The sequence below is a fragment of the Oncorhynchus mykiss genome, chromosome 22 (assembly GCF_013265735.2).
Source record: "Oncorhynchus mykiss isolate Arlee chromosome 22, USDA_OmykA_1.1, whole genome shotgun sequence".
Classification (NCBI taxonomy): Eukaryota; Metazoa; Chordata; class Actinopteri; order Salmoniformes; family Salmonidae; genus Oncorhynchus; species Oncorhynchus mykiss.
The window spans coordinates 23,803,577-23,829,271 of NC_048586.1; the positions used below are offsets into that span (position 1 = coordinate 23,803,577).

A 25,695-nucleotide genomic window follows, 5' to 3' on the forward strand; every position below is an offset into this window, starting at 1 on the left:
TGAAGCCTGAAATGTGGCAAAAGGTTGCAAAGTTCAAGGGGGCCGAATACTTTCGCAAGGCACTGTATATCCGTCATCAATATCACCATGCACTACATATAGTTACAGCTTTTTTCTGCCTTTTTTCAATACATTTTGCACAAAATAAAAACATTCAATATTTCTTCATTTACATATTTCTGAGGACATATATATATATATATTTTGTATATATGTTTTACCTGAAAAACAAACCTGAAACTCTTGGGATATAATCCTGCAGAGAGGAGCTCAGGGTAGACTGAGCCCATCCTCCCTTCACTAGCACTAAGAGCTGTTATATCATCACCAAAAACAGCACAGCCGTCATCTGAGAGGGGCAGTGGGAGAGATGGAGGGAGGAGGAGGGGGAGAGGAGAGTACTTCAGAGGGAGGAAGATTACAGGTGTATATGAGGCCTTTGTTTAGCCCTCTTAGAGATGTGAGTGCTGTACTGTGGGGGAGGGCCAACCCACAGATACATGGACAGATAAATCAATGTGTTTCTCTACTCTGTACAAACGCTACGGGATCTCACCTGTGATTGGCTAAAAATGTGTAGGTGAAGAAGGATACCCTTGTCTGACTAATGGCAGCTGTGGATGTTGATGTGCTGCACTCTACGAGGAAGAGATGGTGAGTGTGTGACTTGGTTCCATTTTGCCTCCTAGCCCCTTGGCCTTCACCACCCCTGGGTGTATAAGTAATATGACCACGGCTCTTTCTAACCCAATAGATTTACGTGGAGCTTCAGTCATACTGGTTTCACCAATCCAGTCCTTTAAGATACATTGAAATTAAGAGTAGGAGCGAGGAGAAGGGTTTAGGGACCAAAATGCAACGGGGCTTAGGTGTGAGGGGTTAAGGAGGGTTCAGGGTCAGTGAGGGATCAAAGGGTAGCTCCTTAGTTCTGCATCTGTTCGAAGAACTTGTAGGTGGGGTTCTCATAACCATTCTGCTGCATCTTGGACAGGTGTCGCTCCTCTGGGGTCACTGCAGCATCCACCTGCAACACACACACCAGGTTAACACACAGGTACAGAATACACACGCAGACAAACACAAGCACGCACGCAAACACACACACTCTGTCTTACCTCGATGACTCCGTGATGGATGGAGGTGTACTGTTTCTTCCTCAGCATGATCAGAGTGATGACGATGACTGTCGCTATGACAACCCCGCCCACCATCAGCCCAATGATGGCACCTTTGTTGGAGCCAACATCCTCAGCAAAGAATACCTGGTAATAATCAACACAACACCTGTCAATCAAACTGGATATGGTGAGTATTTGTTGAGTGTTTCTACAGGTATAGACTGTGATGAGAACTGTGTTTACAAGTCTCCAATGCACAGATAAGCCATTATAGAAATGTTCCCATTTCTATGATAAACATGTGAACTACTGAGCCAGTTTGTGATGTATACATGTACGAACATGTACCAGCGTATAGGTACTGAATGTTTCCGTACCAATTTTTGATGATGCACTCCATAGCTGGCGCTTTGCCTCTCTCCTTTCTCCATCCGCACCTCATGGAACTCCTCAGGCCTCAGAGCAGAGACTCAACACACACAGAGAGAGAGAGCATCATACACCATCCAAACATACACACATAATCAAAGAGACAAACACAACCGAAACCACAAACATACCCATGCAGCGTAAACACAATCATACACACACTATAGGAACACACACACACTTACCAGGCCGAGTGGGCAGACCTCTATCTGGAAGTGGACGAGCGTCAACAGGCTCAACTGCTTTAACAGAGGAAACACTCACTGACAAAAGGCTTTAGAGCATGACCAATTTAATAAATAATGCACGAAACAGCTGTTCTGTGTGTGTATTTCTGTGGTTTTCTAGGCTGTGTGTTACCATGGTTGTGTTAGTGTGTTACCATGGTTGTCGGTGTTGGGTTGGTTGAAACTCTCTGGGTGGATGAAGCCGAGTCTGTCCAGGCCCATGCCAGGGTCCAGAGGGGCAGAGCTGTAGGCCTGGTCAGGCATCAGGGCATCGTTCCCATAGCTCACCCTGACATCAGTCTGCAAACACAGGATACACATGACTGACTTTCAGTGTGTGTATCAAGTAAACTTCAATAACAGTTATATATATATTTTATTTTATTTATTAAATCACTTCCTGAATTGACTGCCTTCCATTTGAATTGGTCCCAGCCCTGGTGTGTGTGAGATAGGAGAGATTGTAACATTTTTATGAATGAGAGTGTGCATGCCTGTGTGTAAAACTCACCCTCTCATCACTCTGCAGAGATGAGAGTTGCTGAGACAGCTCTGACTGAACCCTCTGCATCAGGATTGCTACACACACAGAGACAGAGACAGAAGGGGAAAATAGAAGGAAAAGGAGACAGAATGAACAAGCCAGAAAGGAAAAGGTATAGTCGGTACATTAACTCTGTAATAACACAATATAGTATTACACTGTGTATGGACCGAATAATAACATGAAACTGCAGTATATGGGTAGGAGTAGGGCGGACACTCACAAACTTGGTCTTGGATTTTGTTGGCCATGCTGGGCACTTTAAAGAGCAGCCCCAGGGATTGGTTCATCCTCTCGTCAATCACACGCAGGTGGGTCATCACCTGGAAGTCAGAAGTGCTGAGGTCAAAGGAGTTACACGGGACACAGAGTGAATGAATGGGCTGAATGTAGTGTATTATAGTAGGTTGAAGGATGAGCATAGGGGCTTATGGGTAGTGTAGTGTGTTATAGTGGGGGGGCGGGGTGTACCTGGGGTCGGATCTGAGCAGCCTTCTTGGGGTCCACCATGCGGACGTGTTCGTAGTGTTTCAGGGTGTGTTGTCTGTCCTTCTGCTCTGCACGGACATACTTCTTCAAAAGGCCCAGCACCTGACGAGGCTAAGGGGGAGGGGATGGGGGGAGAAGGGGATGGAGGAGAAGAAAGTGAAATGAGGGAGAGAGGAAGTGAGAGAAGGGGGACAGAGAGACAGAAAAACTAAAAGAGAGAAATAAGAGGTATTGATGTAGACAACATGGGTGTGTACAAGTGAGGATGTGTTTGATTATAGTGAGAATGACTGGTCAGTGGGTATCCACAGTGAGAGTATATGTACAGTATGTAATGAGTGAGTATCTGTGTACATTATACATGGTTAGGGATAGATATATATATATATAGACAATATGTATATCTACGGTAGTGTGTGTATAATATATATATATATATATATTCAAAAGTTTGGGATCACTTAGAAAAATCCTTGTTTTTGTAAGAAAATATCATCAAATTGATCAGAAATACAGTATAGACATTGTTAATGTTGTAAATGAGTATAGTAGCTGGAAACGGCTGATTTTTTGTGGAATATCTACAGTGCCTTGCGAAAGTATTCGCCCCCCTTGAACTTTGCGACCTTTTGCCACATTTCAGGCTTCAAACATAAAGATATAAAACTGTATTTTTTTGTGAAGAATCAACAACAAGTGGGACACAATCATGAAGTGGAACGACATTTATTGGATATTTCAAACTTTTTTAACAAATCAAAAACTGAAAAATTGGGCGTGCAAAATTATTCAGCCCCCTTAAGTTAATACTTTGTAGCGCCACCTTTTGCTGCGATTACAGCTGTAAGTCGCTTGGGGTATGTCTCTATCAGTTTTGCACATCGAGAGACTGACATTTTTTCCCATTCCTCCTTGCAAAACAGCTCAAGCTCAGTGAGGTTGGATGGAGAGCATTTGTGAACAGCAGTTTTCAGTTCTTTCCACAGATTCTCGATTGGATTCAGGTCTGGACTTTGACTTGGCCATTCTATCACCTGGATATGTTTATTTTTGAACCATTCCATTGTAGATTTTGCTTTATGTTTTGGATCATTGTCTTGTTGGAAGACAAATCTCCGTCCCAGTCTCAGGTCTTTTGCAGACTCCATCAGGTTTTCTTCCAGAATGGTCCTCTATTTGGCTCCATCCATCTTCCCATCAATTTTAACCATCTTCCCTGTCCCTGCTGAAGAAAAGCAGGCCCAAACCATGATGCTGCCACCACCATGTTTGACAGTGGGGATGGTGTGTTCAGGGTGATGAGCTGTGTTGCTTTTACGCCAAACATAAAGTTTTGCATTGTTGCCAAAAAGTTCAATTTTGGTTTCATCTGACCAGAGCACCTTCTTCCACATGTTTAGTGTGTCTCCCAGGTGGCTTGTGGCAAACTTTAAACAACACTTTTTATGGATATCTTTAAGAAATGGCTTTCTTCTTGCCACTCTTCCATAAAGACCAGATTTGTGCAATATACGACTGATTGTTGTCCTATGGACAGAGTCTCCCACCTCAGCTGTAGATCTCTGCAGTTCATCCAGAGTGATCATGGGCCTCTTGGCTGCTTCTCTGGTCAGTCTTCTCCTTGTATGAGCTGAAAGTTTAGAGGGACGGCCAGGTCTTGGTAGATTTGCAGTGGTCTGATACTCCTTCCATTTCAATATTATCGCTTGCACAGTGCTCCTTGAGATGTTTAAAGCTTGGGAAATCTTTTTGTGTCCAAATCCGGCTTTAAACTTCTTCACAACAGTATCTCGGACCTGCCTGGTGTGTTCCTTGTTATTCATGATGCTCTCTGCGCTTTTAACGGACCTCTGAGACTATCACAGTGCAGGTGCATTTATACGGAGACTTGATTACACACAGGTGGATTGTATTTATCATCATTAGTCATTTAGGTCAACATTGGATCATTCAGAGATCCTCACTGAACTTCTGGAGAGAGTTTGCTGCACTGAAAGTAAAGGGGCTGAATAATTTTGCACGCCCAATTTTTCAGTTTTTGATTTGTTAAAAAAGTTTGAAATATCCAATAAATGTCGTTCCACTTCATGATTGTGTCCCACTTGTTGTTGATTCTTCACAAAAAAAATACAGTTTTATATCTTTATGTTTGAAGCCTGAAATGTGGCAAAAGGTCGCAAAGTTCAAGGGGGCCGAATACTTTCGCAAGGCGTACAGAGGCCCATTATCAGCAACCATCACTCATGTGTTCCAATGGCACATTGTGTTAGCTAATCCAAGTTTAGCATTTTAAAAGGCTAATTGATCATTAGACAACCCTTTTGCAATTATTTTAGCACAGCTGAAAATTCTTGTTCTGATTAAGAAGCAATAAAACTGGCATTTTTTAGACTAGTTGAGTATCTGGAGCATCAGCATTTATGGGTTCGATTACAGGCTCAAAATGGCCAGAAACAAAGAACTTTCTTCTGAAACTCGTCTATTCTTGTTCTGGGAAATTAAGACTATTCCATGCGAGAAATTGCCAAGAAACTGAAGATATCGTTCAACGCTCTGTACTACTCCCTTTACAGAACAGCTCAAACTGGCTCTAACAGAATAGAAAGAGTAGTGGGAGGCCCCGGAGCACAAGTGAGCAAGAGGACAAGTACATTAGAGTGTCTAGTTTGAGAAACAGACACCTCACAAGTCCTCAACTGGCAGCTTCCTTAACTAGTACCCGCAAAACACTAGTCTCAACGTCAACAGTGAAGAGGCGACTCTGGGATGCTAGCCTAGGCAGAGTTCTTCTGTCCAGTGTCTATGTTCTTTAGCCCATCTTAACATTTAATTTTTATTGGCCAGTCTGAGATATGGCTTTTTCTTTGCAACTCTGCCTAGAAGGCCAGCATCCCAGAGTCGCCTCTTCACTGTTGACGTTGAGACTGGTGTTTTGCGGGTACTACTTAATGAAGTTTCCAGTTGAGGACTTGTGAGGTAAGGGCCTTCCCCAAGGGCCTTCCCCAAACTGTTTCCACAAAGTTGGAAGCACAGAATTGTCTAGAATGTCATTGAATTCTGTAGAGTTAAGATTACCCTTCACTGGAACTTAGGGGCCTAGCCCGAACCATGAAAAACAGGTCCAGACCATTATTCCTCCTCCACCAAACTTTACAGTTGGCTCTCTGCTTTGTGTCAGGTAATATTCTCCTGGCATCCGCTAAACCCAGATTAACCCGTTAGACTGCCAGATGGTGTGAGCGTGATTCATCACTCCAGAGAACGCGTTTCCACTGCTCCAGAGTCCAATGGAGGCAGGCTTTACACCACACCAGTCAACGCTTGACATTACGCATGGTGATCTTAGGCTTGTGTGCGGCTACTCTGCCATGGAAACCCAATTTCATGAAGCTCCAGACAAACCGTTATTGTGCTGAGATTGCTTCCAGAGGCAGTTTTGAACTCAGTAATGAGTGTTGCAACCGAGGACCCTTTTTACTCGCTTCAGCACTTGGTGCTCCTGTTCTGTGAGCTTGTGTGGCCTATCACTTCGTGGCTGAGCCGTTGTTGCACCTAGACGCTTCCACTTCACAAAAATGACACTTACAGTTGACCGGGACAGCTCTAGCAGGGCAGAAATTTGCCGAACTGACTTGTTGGAAAGGTGGCATCCTATGACGGCGCCACGTTGAAAGGCACTGAGCTATTCAGTACGGGCCATTCCACTGCCAATGTTTATCTATGGAGATTGCATAGTTGTGTGCTCGATTTTATACACCTGTCAGCAACAGGTGCTGGGACATTTTCAGCTTCCAGGAATTGTGTACAGATCCTTGCGACATGGGGACGTGCATTATCATGCTGAAACATGAGGTGATGGCGGCGGATGGCATGACAATGGATCTTGACACTATCTTGATAAAATCCAATTGTGTTCATTGTCTGTAGGTTATGCCTGTCCATACCATAACCCCATGCCACCATGGGACACTATTTACAATGTTGACATCAGAAAACAGCTCACCCACACAACGCCATATACGTGGTCTGCGGTTGTGAAACCGGTTGGCTGTACTGCCAAATTCTCTAAAACAACATTGGAGGTGGCTTATGGTAGAGAAATTAACATTAAATTATCTGGCAACAGTTCTGTTGGACATTTCTGCAGTCAGCGTGCCAATTGCATGCTCCCTCAAAACTTGAGACATCTGTGGCATTGTGCTGTATGACAAAACTGCACATTTTTGAGAGGTATTTTTTGTTGTTGTCCCCAGCACAGAGTGCACCTGTGTAATGATCACGCTGTTTAATCAGCTTCTTACTATGCCACACCTGTCAGGTGGATGGATTATCTTGGCAAAGAAGAAATGATCACTAACAGAGATGTAAAATAATTTGAGAGAAATTATATTTTTGTTCGTATGGAACATTTCTGGGATATTTTATTTCAGCTCATGAAACCAACACTTTACATGCTGAGTTTATATTTTATTTTTGTTCAGTATATACTGTATATACCCTGGGTGGGTTGGCCTGCAGGGCGCTAAGGTAGTTATCCAGGGCCATGCGACGGCAGCTGTTGAGCAGGGCCTCCACCCGGGCAATGTGGGTCTCAACCAGCTGCTGTCTCTCTCCTGCTGCCTCCTGCTCCAGGGCCTCCACCTTCTCCTGGAAGTGCTGCACACAAGAGCACACAGAAACATTAATACACACTAGTATACACACACACACACACACACACACACACGCACATAGGCACGCATGTGTATTGATGGGCTCATCTGTAAGGGCTCATCTGTAAAAGAGACCTTTGTTTCAGCATGACTCTATGTCATAATTAAGGTTAACTTTTTATGGCTGCAGGGGCAGTATTGAGTAGCTTGGATGAAAAGGTGCCCATATCAAACGGCCTGCTCCTCAGTCATAGTTGCTAATATTTGCATATTATTATTAGTATTGGATAGAAAACACTCGATGATAACAGAACTCATATTGGCAGGCAAAATCCTGAGTTGAAATCAAAACAGGAAGTCAGAAATCTGAGCTTGTATCAATTCACCAGAGTCCCCAATGAAATCCCCTTGATATTTTAATGATGTTGCACTGCCTAGGGGTTCCACTAGATGTCAACCATCAATACAAATTATAATGAGGCTTCTATGTTGTTGTGGGAGTGAATAAGAGCAGAATATATCAGCTGTCCATCAAGCAGCCATTTTGTGATCCCACTTTTTCCTCATGGTAGTCACTTGCGTAACATTGCTCACGAAGACAAGAAAGAATACTCCGGTTGGAACTTTATTGAAGCTATATGTTAAAAACATCCTAATGATTGATTCTGTACTTAGTTTGAAATGTTTCTTCGACCGGTAATATCACTTTTTGAAGTTTTTGTCCAATATAACGCTGACCAGAATTAGCGTTTGGATATGTATACCAAACGCTTTAACAAAAGAAGGTATTTGGACATAAATAACGGACATTTTCGAACAAAACAAACATTTATTGTGGACCTGGGATTCCTGGAGTGCTTTCTGATGTAGTTCATCGAAGGTAAGGGAATATTTATCATGTATTTTCTTGGTTTATGTTGACGCCATCTTTGCAGCTGTGATGTTTTTAAATTGAGCGCCGTCTCAGATTATTGCATGCATTTTTTTTCCGGGAAAGTTTTTTTGAAATCTGACACAGCGGTTGCATTAAGGAGAGGTATATCTATAATTCCATGTGTATAATTATATATTTCTGTTGAATGATGTGGCTATGCAAAATGTTTTTGGAACTAGTGAATCTAACGCGCCAATGTAAACTCAGATAACATGGAGTCCTATGAGTGTCATCTGATGAAGATAATTCAAGGTTAGTGATTAATTTTATCTTTATTTCTGGTTTTTGTGAAGGCTATATTTTGCTGGAAAATGGCTGTGCTTATTGTGGTTTGGTGGAGACCTAAATCGTTTGTAGTGCTTTCGCTGAAAAGCCTATTTGAAATCGGACACTTTGGTGGGATTAACAACGAAAATAGATTTAAAACGATATAAGACACATGTATGTTTTAGGAATTGTAATTATGAGATTTCTGTGGTTTGAATTTTGGCGCCCTCTATATTCACTGGTAGTTGTCATATCGATCCCGGTATCGGGATTGCAGCCATAACAGGTTAAATAAAAACTATATATACTGCGCGTGCACAAACAGCCCAGGTACCTGAATGACAGCCTTCTTGTCTGCGTGAGGGAGACTCTTGGCCTGCCCCTCTGCCTCCTCCCACTCTCTCATCACCTGGAGAGAGAGACATCAGAAAACACACCTTTCAGTTCACATCAGAGAAGGGATCTCTCACAGACACACGCACACACGATAATGCCCCTAATATAACATGGTGAGGTAACTGGGAATGTGTAACATTGTTCATTTGGAACCTTTGCATCATCACATCAAACCCAAGGTCAGTTATCATCACCCTGTGTGTGTGTTGATATGCTGTGTTATGGGCAGAATGTAACTATTCTCGCTGTTAATGCGGTGACGTGCCAAAACTGACTGACTCTCTCTAGCTCAAACACACACACCTGGGACATCCTCTCGCGGTGCTTGGCCTCCAGACTCTCCTTGGCCTTCTGGAAGTTGGCGTGTTCGTTGTCGTCTCCAGTAGACTCCAAGTAATGGTCGACTGCGTCAGGGGGGGCAGGGGCCATGGTGGGCACTGGGGGGGAGGAGAGGTAGAGCGGAAAGTGGATGTCCACAAAAAGTTCCAGAGAGAGAAGTTAACTGTTAAACAGTGACATATCCTCCTCCACAAGTCTACATTATCTGCCACTGTAATCTAAAACTGTACTAAGACGTTCGAGGCCTGTCTGGCGGCACAGACAGATTATAGCAGCTAAGCCTGTCAGCCAGTGAGCGACCGGTCATATATCTGTTTGCCTTGACGTGTATGTGTGTGATGTGGGAGACTGGAGATAAGATATGTGAATCAGGGCAGGTGCTGAGTCATCCTCTCCCGCTGAGGAGTGTTGTGCTTGACTGGGCGGAAAGTACCAGAAAAGAGAGGGACAGGAAAAACACACTCAACCCACAGACCCACACTGATACAGTCATATGAAGAGAGACTGTTGTTGTTAGGTTAAGCCAGTTAGGACATGAACTCATTAACACACACACACAGTCAGACGAGCATAAATCACTAGACATAAATATTGTCGCACACACACAAGACTCATAAGCTCCAGTGTTATTGAGCTGATTAGTAAGTGATTGAGTGAGTAAGAGAATTGTTGTGAAAGCAGTAAAAGGTTAAGTGAGGGAGTGTGATTGCTATTTTCCTGCTTAGATAGACTTAAGAAACACCTGAGAAATTAGGAACTCTTTTTTTAAACCAGAATGACCTAATCGAAAGGTTAACCTCTGTCTGTACACCCACTAGATCAGACTATATTGATAGGAACCCTCTGCACTTCCCACAGTATTCAATAGCTGAGATGGACTCAGGCCCCGGACTCAGGCCCCGGACTCAGGCCCCGGACTCAGGCCCCGGACTCAGGCCCCGGACTCAGGCCCCGGACTCAGGCCAATGAAAGACCAATGAAAGGTCTGAATGCAGTGTTTTTTTTTATTGACCTTCCATTTTCCTTCATTGACCAACGTGTTGCTTAATCCCTTTCAGAGCCCTTACATAAGACAAGAGGCACCTCGTCAGTTGAAAAACTGAATGCATTCAAGCAAAATGTGTCTTCTGCGTTTAACCCAACCCCACTGAATCACTTGTGCCAGGCAGACAGCTCAGAAAGGCAGACAGCAGGGTGGACAGTCCCCAAGGTAAGGGGCACAGAGGGCCGACTCAGCACGTGTCCTACATACCTCAGAGACACACACTTTTTTTTTACCCCCTTTTTCTCCCCAATTTCATGGTATCCAATTTAGTACTATCTTGTCTCATCGCTACAACTCCCGTACGGGCTCGGGAGAGACAAAGGTTGAAAGTCATGCGTCCTCCGATACACAACCCAACCGAGCCACACTGCTTCTTAACACAGCGTGCATCAAACCCAGAAGCCAGCCGCACCAATGTGTCTGAGGAAACACTGTGCACCTGGCAACCTTGGTTAGCATTGCAGGAGTCGATGGTGCGCAATGAGACAAGGATATCCCTACCGGCCTAACCCGGACAAAGCTATGCCAACTGTGCATCGCCCCACGGACCTCCCGGTCGCGGCCGGTTACGACAGAGCCTGGGCGCGAACCCAGAGTCTCTGGTGGCACAGCTGGCGCTGCAGTACAGCACCCTTAACCACTGCGCCACCCAGGAGGCCTACACACACACTCTTAAACACACACACTGCTTGGGTGTGTGTTTACACGTAACATGTTCAAACATACACACTCCATCTTATCCATCTCCACAAACCAACCAACAAGTATTTCTCTCTTTCCATCCATGGCATGTTCTTACCTCTGACAACTTCCTCAACCGACTCGGTGGTGGTCGTGGTGGTAGTTGTCATGGCGATGCTGGAGGTGCGTTCACCACTGTCCCGTTTGTCAGTCACATCATCTTCATCCTCATCACCGTCACCGTCCTCGTCCCTATCGAAGGCATCCTCATCATCCTCAGTGGTGGCAGCCCCCTGATCCGCCTGGTGGAGCATGCTGTAGGGAGGGTGGGTGTTGAGTGTGTAGTCTGGTAGTGAAGGTTCTGTCAAAAGTGTTTAACCACTGGTTTATGAACTTGAGTAAGAATGTAAGATTATATATGTGTGCTTAATTGTCTGTGTGTTTGTGTCTGACTGTATGCACCTGTGCTTGTGCCTTTGTGTGTGTGTGTTTGTGCGCATACCCGTTATCGGTGTATTCAGTCTCGGCTCCGCCCCACCACACGTCAGACTCAGTCAGCTCGACGCTCTCTGACTCGCGATGCATGTCTGCCGGGCAACACACAAACTCCACCCCTCGGAAACGGTCGATGCCACATGGCAACAGCATGCCGTAGTCATGGAGATTCATGGTGCGGTCTCCACAGGACTGATAATAATAGTAATTTGAAAGAATCTCTTTTTGAGACACAGGTCTTTACACGCAATTACATATCTCTAGACGGTTTCCTGATCAGGTCACATGGTCAGGAAAAAACAATCATATGAAGCAAAAAATAACCTTCTTACAATTAACTCTGGTTGATTATTTCTGTGAAATAATTGACGGAGGGAGGAATGCAGGAATGGATGGATGGAGACAAAAAAAATGCTGAGTCACCACAGCACAGCACACACTCTCCCAGAATACTAGAGAGAAAGGAAAGAGAGGAGAAAAGAACACTAGATAGAAAGCGGAAGAGGAGTAGAGAATACGAGAGAGAGAGAGAGCGAGAGGAGGAGAGAATACTAGATTGATGGAGAGAGTAGAGAATACGAGAGCGAGAGGAGGAGAGAATATTAGATAGATGGAGAGAGCAGAGGAGGAGAACACACTAGAGAGAGACAGGAGAGAGACAGAGATAAAGAAAGATATTAAAATGACAAGGCACGGAAAGAGTACAAAGAGAAGCTCCTCCTCTGCTACAAAAATGGAAACGTAAGCAACCTAATCTCAAACACAGACCATCCCTGGGCATGGCACACAGTGATAACAGCACACTACCCCTCTTTTAAGAGGGTATTGGTGGAGGGAGGAAAATCAGAATAGTGGAAAACAAGGACCCTGAGACTGAGACACCCTCTGTCAACCTGTACAACAATGGAACAGTGGTGGTGCAGGGCAACTTCATACATTTCCAAAAGGACTTCCACAGAATCAAAGTGAGAGCACGGCAGGAGAAGCCTCGCAACATGACAGCTGCACATATTCCCAGGCTGTGAGCAGAGCAACAGGTCCAACCCCCACTAATAACCCACCCAAGCCACATCCTGTGACCTAAGAGGTATGTATCAGATGCTCAACATGCTCTGCTCACACCTACTGTAATGGTCCGGGCCTAAATCACACAAAAACACTAGACAATATGGAACACAAAGCTTTTAATATCTCATCCTGGAACATACAAGGTCTGAGGTCATCTGCCTTTGGCCTAAAGAGCAGGAATCCATACCTCAAAAAATTGGAAATACAGACATTGTCATCCTACAAGAAACATGGTACAGAGGAGATGGACCCACTGGTTTCCCTCTAGGTTACAGAGAGCTGGGAGTCCCATCCACCAAACTACCAGGTGTGAAACAGGGAAGAGACTCAGGGGATATGCTAATTTGGTATAGAGCAGACCTAACCCACTCTACTAAATGAGTCAAAAAGGGAACATTTTACATCTGGCTAGAAATGAATAAGGAAATGATCTCAACAGAGAAACATTTCCTCATGTGTGCTACCTATACTAGAGGTCGACCGATTATGATTTTTCAACGCCGATACCGATTTATTGGAGGACCAAAAAAAGCTGATTTTTATTAATTTGTAATAATGACAATTACAACAATACTGAATGAACACTTATTTTAACTTAATATAATACACCAATAAAATCAATTTTAGCCTCAAATAAATAACGAAACATGTTCAATTTGGTTTAAATAATGCAAAAACAAAGTGTTGGAGAAGAAAGTAAAAGTGCAATATGTGCCATGTAAGAAAGCTAACGTTTAAGTTCCTTGCTCAGAACATGAGAACATATGAAAGCTGGTGGTTCCTTTTAACATGAGTCTTCAATATTCCCAGGTAAGAAGTTTTAGGTTGAGGTTATTATAGTATTTATGAGACTATTTCTCTCTATACTATTTGTATTTCATATACCTTTGACTATTGGATGTCCTTATAGGCACTTTAGTATTGCCAGTGTAACAGTATAGCTTCCATCCCTCTCCTCGCAGCTACCTGGGCTCGAACCAGGAACACATCGACAGCCACCCTCGAAGCAGCGTTACCCATGCAGAGCAAGGGGAACAACTACTCCAAGTCTCAGAGCGAGTGACGATTGAAACGCTATTAGCACGCATCCCGCTAACTAGCTAGCCATTTCACATCGGTTACACCAGCCTAATCTTGGGAGTTGATAGGCTTGAAGTCATAAACAACGCAATGCTTGAAGCATTGCGAAGAGCTGCTGGCAAAACGCACGAAAGTGCTCTTTGAATGAATGCTTACGAGCCTGCTGGTGCCTACCACCGCTCAGTCAGACTGCGCTATCAAATCAGACTTAATTATAACATAATACCACACAGAAATACGAGCCTTAGGTCATTAATATGGTCGAATCCGGAAACTATAATTTCAAAAACAAAACATTTATTCTTTCAGTGAAATACGGAACTGTTCCGTATTTTATCTAACGGGTGGCATCCATAAATCTAAATATTCCTGTTACATTGTACAACCTTCAATGTTATGTCATAATTGCGTAAAATTCTGGCAAATTAGTTCGCAATTAGCCAGGCGGCCCAAACTGTTGCATATACCCTGACTCTGCGTGCAATGAACGCAAGAGAAGTGACACAATTTCACCTGGTTAATATTGCCTGCTAAACTTTCTTTTAGCTAAATATGCAGGGTTTAAAAATATATACTTGTGTATTGATTTTAAGAAAGGCATTGATGTTTATGGTTAGGTACACGTTGGAGCAACGACAGTCCTTTTTTGCGAAAGCGCACCGCATCGATTATATGCAACGCAGGACAAGCTAGATAAACTAGTAATATCATCAACCATGTGTAGTTATAACTAGTGATTGTTTCTTATAAGATAAGTTTAATGCTAGCAAGCATCTTACCTTGGCTTCTTACTGCATTCGCATGACAGGCAGGCTCCTCGTGAGGCAGGTGGTTAGAGCGTTAACTGTAAGGTTGCAAGATTGATTCCCTGAGCTGACAAGGTAGAAATCTGTCGTTCTGCCCCTGAACAAGGCAGTTAACCCACCGTTCCTAGGCCGTCATTGAAAATAAGGTGTTCTTAACTGACTTGCCTAGGGGCGCTATTTCATTTTTGGATAAAAAACGTTCCCGTTTTAAGCGCGATATTTTGTCACGAAAAGATGCTCGACTATGCATATTCTTGACAGTTTTGGAAAGAAAACACTCTGAAGTTTCAGAATCTGCAAAGATTTTGTCTGTAAGTGCCCCAGAACTCATTCTACAGGCGAAACCAAGATGATACGTTAAACAGGAAATGAGCAGAATTTCTGAAGCTCTGTTTTCTAATGTCTCCTTATATGGCTGTGAATGCGACAGGAATAAGCTTAGACCTTCTGCCGTTTCCCCAAGATGTCGGCAGCATTGTGACGTATTTGTAGGCATATCATTGGAAGATTGACCATAAGAGACTACATTTTCCAAGTGTCCGCCTGGTGTCCTGCGTCGAAACTGGTGCGTAAAGCCATGTGCAAGTATTTTTCCATTTGATTGAGAGGGGAAACCATGCTTCCACGAACGATATATCATCGAAGAGATACGTGAAAAACACCTTGAGGATTGATTCTAAACAACGTTTGCCATGTTTTCAGTCGATATTATGGAGTTAATTTGGAAAAAAGTTCGCGTTTTGAGGACTGAATTTTCTGTTTTTTTTGGTAGCCAAATGTGATGTACAAAACGGAGCTATTTCTAATACACAAAGAATCTTTTTGGAAAAACTGAGCATCTGCTATCTGAGAGTCTCCTCATTGAAAACATCTGAAGTTCTTCAAAGGTAAATGATTTTATTTGAAGGCTTTTATGTTTTTGTTGAAATGTTGCGTGCTGGATGCTAACGCTACGCTAGCTAGCTACTTTTACACAAATTATTGTTTTCCTATGGTTGAGAAGCATATTTTGAAAATCTGAGATGACAGTGTTGTTTACAAAAGGCTAAGCTTGAGAGATGGCATATTTATTTCATTTCATTTGCGATTTTCATGAATAGTTAACGTTGTGTTATGCTAATGAGCTTGCTGATAGATTTACACAATCCTGGATACAGGGGTTTTTTCATAGCTAAACGTGACGCAGAAAACGGAGCGATTTGTCCTAAACAAATAATCTTTCAGGAAAAACTGAACATTTGCTATCTGAGAGTCTCCTCATTGAAAACATCTGAAGTTCTTCAAAGGTAAATTATTTTTATTTGAATGCTTTTCTGTTTTTTTGTGTAAATGTTGCCAGCTGAATGCTAATGCTAAATGCTACGCTAAATGCTACGTTAGCCATCAATACTGTTACACAAATGCTTGTTTTGCAATGGTTGAGAAGCATATTTTGAAAATCTGAGATGACAGTGTTGTTAACAAAAGGCTAAGCTTGAGAGCTAGCATATTTATTTCATTTCATTTGCGATTTTCATGAATAGTTAACGTTGCGTTATGGTAATGAGCTTGAGTCTGTATTCACGATCCCGGATCCGGGATGGGGAGATCAGAAAGGTTAAATAAAGTTGTGGGGAAAAAACGGCGTCCAAAAATACAGATTTCCGATTGTTATGAAAACTTGAAATCGGCCCTTCCGATTAATCGGTCGACCTCTAGCCTATACCCCTCCCAGTGGAATCGCTAGACTTCAACGATGACATTTCTCCATCCTAGAGGGGGAGATCAACCATTTCCAGCCCCAGGGACATGTACTAGTCTGTGGCAAACTAAATGTCAGAACAGGACAAGAACCTGACACTCTTAGTACACAGGGGAGCAGACACCTACCTGCAGCATTCCCTCCCAAATATGCCCCCCTAGACACAACTATGACAAAACAACCAACAAAAACGGGTCACAACTCCTGCAGCTATGTCGAACACTGGGTCTATACATAGTCAATGGTAGGTTTCGAGGGGACTCTTACGGTAGGTACACCTACAGGTCATCTCTTGGCAGTGATACTGTAGATTACTTTATCACTGACCTCAACACAGTCTCTCAGAGCATTCACAGTCAGCCCAGATCACAGCAAAATCACAGTCTACTTGAACAGAGCAATATTCAACCATTTGGCATCAAAGCCAAAGAAACTGCAAAATATTAAGAAATGCTATAGAAGGAAGGAATGTAGTGTAGAAACCTACCAAAAAAGCAATTAGGAAACAACATTAAATCCCCCTCAGACAACTTTCTGGAAAAAACGTGAAGGTGTAAACTTGGCAGTAGAAAACCTAAACAGTATATTTGATGTCTCCTCTCTCCTATGAAATCAAAACATGTAAATCAGACAACCTAAGAAAATGAACAACAATGACAAATGGTTTGTTGAAGAATGCAAAAACCTAAGAAAGAAATTGAGAAACCTATTCAACCACAAACATGGAGACCCAGAAAACCTGAGCCTACGCCTTCACTATGGTGAATCACTAAAACAATATAGAAATACACTGTGGAAAAAGGAGACGGTACGTCAGAAATCTGCTCAATGTAATTGAAGAATCCATCCACTTCTGGGAAAAAAGGAACACACTAAACAAAACAAACAGCAAAAACATACATGATCAAATTCAAATCAAAGAATCAACTATTAAAGACTACCAGAACCCACTGGATTCTCCAATTACATTGTATTTTGTCCAGTAGTTCATTCAAACACTCCAACCCAAAAAGGCCTGTATGTAGTGTTGATGGTATCCTAAATGATAGATAGATAGATACAAAAAAAATCTATCACCTTTATTTAAACCAGGTAGGCAAGTTGAGAACATGTTCTCATTTACAAATGCGACCTGGCCAAGATAAAGCAAAGCAGTTTGACACATACAACAACACAGAGTTACACATGGAGTAAAACAAACATACAGTCAATAATACAGTAGAAAAATAAGTATATATACAATGTGAGCAAATGAGGTGAGAAGGGAGGTAAAGGTAAACAATAAAAAAGGCCATGGCGGCGAAGTAAATACAATATAGCAAGTAAAACACTGGAATGGTAGATTTGCAATGGAAGAATGTGCAAAGTAGAGAAAAATAATGGGGTGCAAAGGAGCTGAATAAATAAATACAGTAGGGGGAGAGGTAGTTGTTTGGGCTAAATTATAGATGGGCTATGTACAGGTGCAATAATCTGTGAGCTGCTCTGACAGCTGGTGCTTAAAGCTAGTGAGGGAGATGAGTGTTTCCAGTTTCAGAGAATTTTGTAGTTCGTTTCAGTTATTGGCAGCAGAGAACTGGAAGGAGAGGCGGCCAAAGTAAGAATTGGTTTTGGGGGTGACCAGAGAGATGTACCTGCTGGAGCGCGTGCTACAGGTGGGTGCTGCTATGATGACCAGCGAGCTGAGACAAGGGGGGACTTTACCTAGCAGGGTCTTGTAGTTGACCTGGAGCCAGTGGGTTTGGCGACGATTATGAAGCGAGGGCCAGCCAACGAGAGCGTACAGGTCGCAGTGGTGGGTAGTATATGGGGCTTTGGTGACAAAACGGATGGCATTGTGATAGACTGCATCCAATGAATGACTAGGACTGAAATGATAAACTATACAGACCACAAATTCCAATTGACATGTTTTAATTTACAATATTTGGAACCAGGGACTGATCACCCCAATCCACAAAAGTAGAGACAAATCTCGATCATGTGAACTTCATGTGCCTTAATAACAAAATTGTAAGCCATCTGTAAATACAAATACAATTTGTTAAATTTACAAGCCTAGTTGGTTTAGCCACAGAAAAGTCAGCAACCTTCCCACTAACCATGATTGGCTGGGATAATGAGTAGGCTGGACATGCCGAGAGATTATTTTGGATTGGTCTGCCATATAGCACACTTCTGTCTAGTAAAACTGCATAAACTTAATATCAAGTTAAAGTATACTGTTAACTAGCTAACGTTAGCTGGCAGGCTCGCTAGCTAACGTTATGTGTATGCTCTCCACTTTCTGGAGGACCGAGTTTTGAAATCAGTGGAATTCCAGTATGATAGCTAAGGAGATGGAGAAAACACCTGTCTCTGGATTACATCTTCAAACTAAGGACAAACATGGAAGGAGACGTGTCCAACCATGATGTATACAGGTAAGATAGTCTAGCTAGCTACATTTTCAGATATGACATGTTTCTAATTTTGATAGAAAGTGGTTTCATTACAAGTTAATGTACTGTTTGCTAGCGTTAGCTGGCTGACCCACTAGCTAATGTTATGTGTATGATCTTAGTCTTCATATCTCAGACATATTTGCTTGACTAGTTATAGCCTAATGTTGGCTAGCTAACATTGAACCTGGTTGGTTAGCTACCTGCAGATTCATGCAGGGTAGTAATGTCATGAGTTGGGTTTATGGTTCATTGTTTACATTCATTGTTTTGTCTTAACAAAATACTTCTTAGTGTGCCAGCATTTACGAACGCTCAACACCCATTGAATATGGCCAGTGTCAGTAAACATTGGCAAAAAAGCGTAATTAAATTGTTGCCAGCAGCATAGTTACAGTCACCAACGCTCTGGATAACATGAAAACAGCCTAACCAGCTCTACTAGGGTGAGAAAATGGTCAGAGTGGGGTGTTCTCTCATTACGTGTCTGGAAGTAGCTAGCAAGCTGGCCAATGTTAGCTTGGGTGTTTGACTGCTGTTGTGGTCGAACCAGCTCTGCTAGGGCGAGTAATGTGCAGTGAGCTGTTATCGCTCACTTAGATGTCTGGAAGTGGCTAGCAAGTTAGCTTGGGTGCTTGCCTGCTAATTGTACAGAATGCTTGGATCAATCCTTAAAGAAATGGGTGGGTCTAAAGCTTAAGAAGGTGTGAACAGTGCTGAATGGGTGTAGACAATGAAGGGCTCTCCAATAGTAGTACCAAAACATTCAAAGGCCATTTTCTCAAAAGTGAGTTTACGACTTGATCTACTTTCAAAGAAAAAATACTTATTGTTCCTCAACTGTAGTGTATGATATACAATTTTGTAGCTCTGAGTCTCTACTACATAAAACCGATTTTCTGCCGGTCGGTCATATTCACCCTGTAAACTCTAACTGACAGTCAAACAGTCTTCTCATGCTTTGTTGATTTCAAAAAAGCTTGAGACTCAATTTGGCATGAGGATCTGTTATACAAATTGATGGAAACGTGTTATGAAATTCATGTACACAAACAACAAGTGTGTGGTTAAAATGAGCAAAAAAACACACATTCCTTTCCACACAGACATGGGCTGAGACAGGGATGCAGCTTAAGCCCCACCCTCTTCAACATACATATCAACGAATTGGCAAGGGCACTAGAACATTCTGCAGTACCGGCCTCACCCTACTAGAATCTGAAGTCAAATGTCTACTGTTTGCTGATAATCTGGTGCGTCTGTCCCCAACCAAGGAGGGCCTACAGCAGCACCTACACCTTCTGCACAGATTCTGTCAGACCTGGGCCCAGACAGTAAATCTTAAGACAAAAATAATGGTGTTCCAAAAAAAAAGTCCAGTTGCTAAAAGACTTGAATCAGTTATGATTGTGAGGTCTGGGGTCCACTCACCAACCAAAAATGTCAAAATAAAAAAAAATGTGACAAACACCAAATTGAGACTCTGCATTCAGAATTCTGCAAAAATATCCTCATGTACAACGCAAAACACCAAATAATACATGCAGAGCAGAATTAGGCCAATACCCACTAATTATCCAAATCCAGAAAAGAGCCGTTAAATTCTACAACCACCTTAAAGGAAGCGATTCCCAAACCTTCCATAACAAAGCCATCACCTACAGAGAGATGAAACTGGAGAAGAGTCCCCTAAGCAAGCTGGTCTTGGGGCTCTGTCAACAAACACAAACAGACCCCACAGAGACCCAGGAAAGCAGCACAATTAGACCCAACCAAATCATGAGAAAACAAAAAGATATTTACTTGACACAATGGAAAGAATTAACAAAAAAATCTGAGCAAACTAGAATGGTATTTGTCCCTAAACAGAGGGTACACCGTGGCAGAAAACCTGACCCCTGTGACTGACCCAAAATGAAGGAAAGCTTTGACTATGTACAGACTCAGTGAGCTATTGAGAAAGGCTGTCGTAGGCAGATCTGGCTCTCAAGAGAAGACAGGCTATGTGCACACTGCCCACAAAATTAGAAACTGAGCTGCACTTCCTAACCTCCTACCAAATGTATGACCCTATTAGACATATGTCCCCCAGATTACACAGACTTGTTGCCACAAGAAAAAGCCAACCAGTGAAGAACAAACACCATTGTAAATACAACACATATTGATGTTGATTTATTTTCGCTTTGTACGTGAACTATTTGCACATCGTTACAACACTGTATACAGTATAGCCATAACATGACATTTGAAATGTCTCTATTCCTTTGGAACTTTTGTGAGTGTAATGTTTACTGTTCATTTCATGTTGTTTATTCCACTTTTGTTTATTATCTATTTCACTTGCTTTGACAATGTAAACATGTTTTCCATGCCAATAAAGCTCTTTGAATTGAGAGAGAGAGAGCTAGATAGAGAACGAGAGCGATAGGAGGAGATAATACTAGATAGATATAGGAGAGAGATAGCGAGAGAGGGGAGACTTGGGAAGAACATACCTGAACACAACAGAATGGTGTGAAAATTAAGTGAAAAGCATGTGTCCTCACCTCTTTAGCCACGGTGTGCCAGTGCAGGTGCCTCTCACACATGTCCATTCTCTCCTGGTGCAGGAACTTGCACTTATCAGGAACCAGCAACGCATCACTCACAAACTCCCCAACTGCAAAACACACACAGATTACAGAGTCTCTCACACACACTCAAGTACACACACATACACCGCTTACCCAGGCAGCGGTAGGGCACCACGATGTGTGTGTGACTGCGACACAGCTTGCGTCCCTTCTTGCACCAGTTCTGGATGCTGACTGGCTGATTGGCCTCCACCACGTTTGTGCTCTGGAGCTCAGGGTACACCTGCGGAAGGAGCAGGGTTCTATGAATGTCCAAGACTTCACACAGTTGTTTTGTATTGGTGTAATATTCACAACATTTACCTCAGATCTCCCTTGTTTATCTTTCTCGCCCTAATTTCATTCCGGTTCCACCCCTATATCTTCCACTCTCCTTATACCTTTCTTTATTTCTCTTTTTACTACCGCTCACCCTTTCCTCCCTCTGCCACCTTTCCCTCCCCCCTCCCTCCCGCCCTCTCCTCCAACCTCCTGGCAGTACTGCAGGATGCCCTTCTTGGTTCCGATGCAGCTCTTGGTGCCGGAGGGGTCTGGCTCCCACTTGCCACTCTGGACGTTGACGTGCATGTTGAGCTTCCCACAGAACATGGCTATCTGGGGCTCCGCTAGCAGAGCCACTGAGTCATCAGATGGCACCTGGAGGGATAGAGGAGAGAGACCAAGAGAGATGGTAGATGGTGGAAGGAAGATGGGAGGAGCGAGGGGACAGAGGGAATAAGGAGAGGGAGAGAAGGATGGTAGATGAAGGAATAGAGGGAGGACATAGGAATGACCGGGGAGGAGAGGGAGGTTGGAGAGTGAAATTACTGTAATTACGGTTTAAAAACTTTAGTTGAAGTGCACTCAAAAGCTAAAGTGACTCAAAACACAAATGTATTCATTCCCACGTTGCAGCTGAGATCAGGTCAATCTGGCTGTAGCTTTCATAATTTCCTTTTAGGACACCACCGTGACAGAGGTCAACACTACTTGGGTTAATGTTACCCTCTCTCTGACTTGCCTAGTTAAATAAAGGTAAAAAACACACACACACACACACACACACACACTGACAGGCACACAGGCAACAGCACTGAGAACTGTGCCTACAGTGTGTGACTGTGCTTGTATGAGCTCTTGTGTTGGTGTCCTGAGTGAATTGGGAGTGTTGTTCATATAGGAAAGGATGAGCTCAGAAGCATTAGGTGAGAAAGAGAGAGAGAGAAATAAAGAAATATAGAATGTGTGCAAGAGGGAACGTCAGACACAGACAGATAGCGCTAGAAAATGTGTGTGTCAGAGAGGGAGGTGGAAACAGAGAACTGTATAAAAATAGAGCCACTTTTACCTCCTCCTTCTAACTGAGCTAAACACAAAGCATTCTGGGATCGTTTTTCATTCCGTGATGCAATCGGAGGAAGTTTCATTGTAGCTGGCTGTCTAGCTCTCCTTTTCGTCTTGCGCACATCCGAATATACAGATGCTGCAAACTACCAAACAGGATCCTGCTGCCATTCTGCTGGTAAATTACCAAAGCAAAGATGGTGCTGTGTTTGCCTTTGAAAAAACTAGGCCTTAGTTATTTCAGCAGCCTGTAGTGTAGCAGATTATGATTAATATTAACCACATAAATTTGAGAAAATCTGCTACAGCTTTTCTCCCCATATTCATGGTTGCATTTTGTATGCAATACATGTGTTATAGAAGCACACGTTGTCCTTTTATGCAGCAGTTAAACAGTTCTCAGTAGATGCTGCTGTTGGTGTATTTAAAAAGAAAAATCATTTATTTATGAGCTAACACCCTGTGGAGTTCAGGGAGTGTGCTATTCTCTCACTAGGTGCTCGTTGCATGATACCTGCAGGGAAGCTCTTTGACACTGCCGGTTAATTGCGTATTTTCCTCTTTTTTTTTATGTCTTGCGTGGGTGTGTCCGTGAGTGTGTGCGTTTAATTTTAAGGGACCCTGATGGAACATGGCTGACACGAGGAACACAATCATAAATCATCTTCCAATGAGCCTGAATGGAAGTTGATATTATGAGGTGGTGGGATGCCAGAAACAACTGATGCGATGGGGAGAAGGTAGCATTTCCAAGATGGTGTCTCACTCTCAACAGCAATGCTGTTGGCATGGCAACAGAAATACACAGCATCAGCAGGGTTGCAGGTGGTCCTAGAATCTTAATTCACTTCATTTCATTAAGAGTTAAGACACACTATCTACACTGAACAAAAATATAAACCCAACAAGTAAAGTGTTGGTCCCATGTTTCATGAGCTGAAATAAAAGATCCCATACATTTTCCATATGCACAAAAACTGTATTTCTATCAAATGTTGTGCACAACTTTGTTTACATCCCTGTTAGCAAGCATTTCTACTTTGCCAAGATAATCCATCCACCTGAAAGGTGAGGAATATCAATAAGCTGATTAAACAGCATGATCATTACACAGGTGCACCTTGTGCCGAGGACAATAAAAGGCCTGTTTTGTCAAGTTTTGAGGGAGCATACAATTGGCATGCTGACGCAGGAATGTCCACCAGAGCTGTTGCCAGATAATTTAATATTAATTTCTCTACCATAAGCTGCCTCCAATGTTGTTTTAGACAATTTGGCAGTAAGTCCAACCGGCCTCACAATCACAGACCATGTGTATGGCCTCGTGTGGGTGAGCGGTTTGCTGATGTCAACATTGTGAACAGAGTGCCCCATCATATGGTGGCCGGTGGGACTATGGTATGGGCAGGCATAAACTATGGACAACAAACACAATTGCAATTTGAATGCACAGAAATACAGTGACTAGTTCCTGAGGCCCATTGTGAGGCCCATTATGTTTTTAAAGGTATCTGTGACCAACAGATGCATATCTGTATTCTCAGTCATGAGAAATCCATATATTAGGGCCTAATGTATTTATTTCAATTGACTGATTCCCTCATATGAACTGTAACATATGAAATTATTGCATGTTGCGTTTTTATATTTTTGTTCAGTATAGATTTGTCAGGTATGAGTCAGCACATTGAACTAGGTTACGGTGCTGGTCAATGCTCTGTGTAGGAATTTAAGAATGAGGGGAGAGGAGAAAGCCATGTAACAGTAGTGTAGCTGGGACAAAGATAGTACTGCAACTGCACTTTGGCCATGGTACGTAACAGACTAGCCTGCTTTTAGTCACTCTAAATTTATACAGTAGGCTATGTGACAGCCAGGTAGTAAAACAATCCAAAGAAAAGTCCTTGTTATTGAGGGGGTCAGTTGCAACAGGAGTAAGAGAAACCACATTCCACAATGTTAGGACCTTGGGAGTGTCTGTTATGCTTAGGAAAGAGGATGCTTGTGTTTATGTAGCTTGCCTTGTTCCAACCCTGCCTAGATGTTATATGATACCTGCCACTAGCTGACTGGCACTCTGGTACCAACTAATATTTACTAGCTAGCTAGATGACAGTTGACTTCAGGTCCCATCGTCTCAGGGAAGGTGACATCCCCAGGAGAGGCTGCACTATAGCAGAGAGTAAGAACCACTTCTCTTTGACCTCCTCTTCTCTGCCGTAATCCCAGCAGCTGAGACATCCAGTGTGTTCCCCAGGAACAGCAATGAAGCATGTTACTATTATGTGTCAGTGTTCAATATCATACTCCCTCCCAGCCTCCCACCAGCACTTTTCACCCTGAAGCCAACCCTACACACCACACCACCGCGAGAAGTTGACCTATCACTCTGGAGACAAGTTGACCCGAGGTGTGAGAGAACCCTTACGGAAAAAAACATGAATTTCACGTGAACATTTGATCTCATGTGATTTAATTTGATAACATGTGAAGCAACATGTGACTAGAGGTCGACCGATTAATCGGAATGGCCGATTAATTAGGGCCGATTTCATAACAATCGGAAATTGGTATTTGGTATTTAGGGACACCAATTTGGCCAATATTTTTTTTTTCATAACCTTATTTAACTAGGCAAGTCAGTTAAGAACACATTCTTATTTTCAATGATGGCCTAGGAACAGTGGGTTAACTGCCTTGTTCAGGGGCAAAACGACAGATTTTTACCTTGTCAGCTCGGGGATTCAATCTTGCAACTAGTCCAACGCTCTAACCACCTGCTTTACATTGCACTCCACGAGGATCCTGCCTGTTACGCAAATGATGTAAGAAGCCAAGGTAAGTTGCTAGCTAGCATTAAACATCTTATAAAAAAGAATCAATCATAATCACTAGTTAACTACACATGGTTGATGATATTACTAGTTTATCTAGCGTGTCCTGCGTTGCATATAATCGATGCGGTGCGCATTCCCGAAAAAGAA

General features: G+C 42.9%; 1 protein-coding gene across 3 annotated transcripts in view; it reads right to left on the bottom strand.

Annotated features, from left to right (window-relative positions):
- Positions 1-25,695, bottom strand: part of appb (amyloid beta (A4) precursor protein b) — a 32,071-nt gene continuing 6,376 nt past the window's right edge. Inside the window, exons 1-17 of one of the 3 annotated variants that reach the window (XM_036959553.1) lie at positions 25,439-25,488; positions 21,857-22,024; positions 21,482-21,611; positions 21,302-21,414; positions 11,624-11,808; positions 11,240-11,436; positions 9,360-9,493; positions 8,995-9,069; positions 7,305-7,463; positions 2,790-2,918; positions 2,542-2,641; positions 2,286-2,353; positions 1,930-2,074; positions 1,733-1,789; positions 1,496-1,587; positions 1,116-1,262; positions 1-1,024 (exon numbers count right to left, since the gene is read on the bottom strand). In XM_036959553.1, the coding sequence (XP_036815448.1) occupies positions 923-1,024; positions 1,116-1,262; positions 1,496-1,587; positions 1,733-1,789; positions 1,930-2,074; positions 2,286-2,353; positions 2,542-2,641; positions 2,790-2,918; positions 7,305-7,463; positions 8,995-9,069; positions 9,360-9,493; positions 11,240-11,436; positions 11,624-11,808; positions 21,302-21,414; positions 21,482-21,611; positions 21,857-21,976 (1,953 nt within the window). In that variant the 5' untranslated portion in view covers positions 21,977-22,024; positions 25,439-25,488 and the 3' untranslated portion in view covers positions 1-922. Of the gene's footprint in view, positions 1,025-1,115; positions 1,263-1,495; positions 1,588-1,732; positions 1,790-1,929; positions 2,075-2,285; positions 2,354-2,541; positions 2,642-2,789; positions 2,919-7,304; positions 7,464-8,994; positions 9,070-9,359; positions 9,494-11,239; positions 11,437-11,623; positions 11,809-21,301; positions 21,415-21,481; positions 21,612-21,856; positions 22,025-25,438; positions 25,489-25,695 lie in introns of those variants that run through there. The other 2 variants (XM_021579896.2, XM_021579894.2) reach the window with 2 other exon arrangements.